This window comes from Arachis stenosperma, chromosome 7, assembly GCF_014773155.1.
Source record: "Arachis stenosperma cultivar V10309 chromosome 7, arast.V10309.gnm1.PFL2, whole genome shotgun sequence".
Taxonomy (NCBI): domain Eukaryota; kingdom Viridiplantae; phylum Streptophyta; class Magnoliopsida; order Fabales; family Fabaceae; genus Arachis; species Arachis stenosperma.
Genome location: NC_080383.1, coordinates 24,156,122 through 24,158,233, shown reverse-complemented (window position 1 = coordinate 24,158,233; position 2,112 = coordinate 24,156,122). Strand labels below are relative to the sequence as shown.

The 2,112-nt window shown below is 33.8% G+C and overlaps 1 protein-coding gene across 1 annotated transcript; it reads left to right on the top strand.

The window, feature by feature from the left end:
• The first annotated feature begins 309 nt into the window (after positions 1-309).
• LOC130941716 (probable O-methyltransferase 3) lies at positions 310-1,833 on the top strand. Its single transcript, XM_057870292.1, has 2 exons — positions 310-1,098; positions 1,522-1,833. The coding sequence occupies exons 1-2, from the start codon at positions 310-312 to the stop codon at positions 1,831-1,833; spliced, it is 1,101 nt and encodes a 366-aa protein (XP_057726275.1).
• Positions 1,834-2,112: the final 279 nt, after the last annotated feature.

Below are 2,112 nucleotides of genomic sequence, written 5' to 3'. Positions count from 1 at the left end.
ACGGTCTAGCCGTCGATTTCAATGGTGTTTCTTGTAGCGGCGGCCAACCTTCATAAGAATAATAATAATAATAATAATAATAATTATTATTATTATTATTATTATTATTATTATTAGAAAATAAGTTAATTTTTATTTATTAAAAAGAGCCCAACCAACAATACACGTTGGGAAATTAAAAATAGTACAAACCATTGTTGCCTTATAAATAGAAGCCCCTAGATAGTATAGCTTCCAGAACATAAATGATCTAGTTGTTCATTTTTTTGGACAAATTTTTAATCCTTCATTTTATACGAAAACATTGTTATGGAATTCCAAAGTGGAGAACAAGCCGATAATGCGAAACTTCTTAAAGCTCAAAGCCACGTTTGGAATCATATTTTCAGTTTCATAAACTCTATGTCTCTTAAATGTGCTGTTGAATTAGGCATACCTGATGCAATATACAATTACGGCAAACCCATGACTCTCTCACAACTCATTGCTTCATTGCCAATTCATCCGTCAAAAACCTCCTTCATCCATCGCTTGATGAGAATCTTGATCCATTCCGGCATCTTTGTTACCGAAAATGTTACCAATAATAATAACGAGGTTGAAACTGGGTATGTTCTAACTGATTCATGTATGTTCCTACTTAAGAACAATCCCTTCAGTGTGACACCTTTGATGCTGATAGACCTTACTCCCACCGGGATAAAGCCATGGCATCATTTGTCTGATTGGTTCAAGAACGAAGATCTCACAGCATTTGAGACCGCACATGGAATGACGTTTTGGGAGTATACCGACAGCGTGCCTAAATATGGCAAATCCTTCATTGACGGCATGGCAAGTGATTCTCGATTTGTTAGTGGTCTGTTACTGGATGATAAGTTCAAGGGAGTGTTTGAGGGATTGGAATCGCTGGTTGATGTTGGTGGAGGCACTGGAACTCTTGCAAAGGCCATCGCCGAATCATTTCCAAACTTGAAGTGCTGTGTGTTTGATCTCCCAAGTGTTGTTGCTGGCTTGCAAGGAACTGACAACCTTAAATACATTGCAGGCGACATGCTTGTTGATCCTATTCCTCCTTCTCATGACATTTTGTTGAAGGTAAAAAATGAATAGATACTTAACCCTTCCAATATCTCTTCATTTTTACGAAAAAGTACACAATTCCTGATTTAAAAAAATGAGAAAGCGGTAGTTAATTATGGGAAGCAATCACATACATATTAAATCAGTACATAGAATATAAAGGGGTATTGATTGTTGAAAAAAAAAGAAAAGTCAGAAGAAGTGTAGAGACCCAGCTGATTTTTTCTCTCAATCTCAATATGTTTCTCTGTTCACATAAAACATGTATGGAAGTGATTAAAATGACATTATTTTTTGTGAAAAGTTTGGACTAAATTAAAAAAAAAAAAAAACTAAAGAATTATTTGAATTTAAAATATTCTTATATTAAAAAATTATACAAATATAGGAATTAAGTTCGGAAAAAGTGAATTTATTTTACTTTGAATAACGATGCAGTGGATTTTGCATAACTGGAACGATGAGGAATGTGTGAAAATATTGAAGAAATGCAAGGAGGCAATCATGCAGAAAAGCAAAGAAGGGAAGGTGATTATCATAGACATGGTTGTGGAGGATGATGACAAGAAAGCTTGTTATGATCAATCACTTCAAACACAGCTCTTCTTTGACATGCTTATGATGGTGTTGGTCTCTGGAAAAGAAAGAAATAAAATAGAATGGAGCAAGTTAATTGTTTCTGCTGGTTTTACTGACTATAAGATAACCCCAATTCTTGGATTGAGGTCAATCATTGAGATCTATCCATAGAACATAAGCTTATTGTTATAATAATGCTAAGCTAGTATTATTGGCTAATTATATATTGGGGATAAGAATAATGAGCATAAGTTCTATGGAGCGGGTTAATTAATTACTGTTCCTCCATCATTTAATTAAGTATATATCTCTATATTAGCATATATATAGTAGGTTACAAACCTAATAATAATAATATTATGTTCGTGTGTCAGTTCAATACTACTCTATGTATAACTGATAAAGAGTGTGTGTGCAACTTCTGGTTCGTTAATTTTCATGCACAGTTTT

Excerpts from the sequence above, each read along its gene's own strand:
- LOC130941716 (XM_057870292.1), top strand. The coding sequence starts at position 310 with ATGGAATTCCAAAGTGGAGAACAAGCCGATAATGCGAAACTTCTTAAA. Across the intron at positions 1,099-1,521 it reads CTCATGACATTTTGTTGAAG|TGGATTTTGCATAACTGGAA; the intron begins GTAAAAAATGAA and ends ATAACGATGCAG.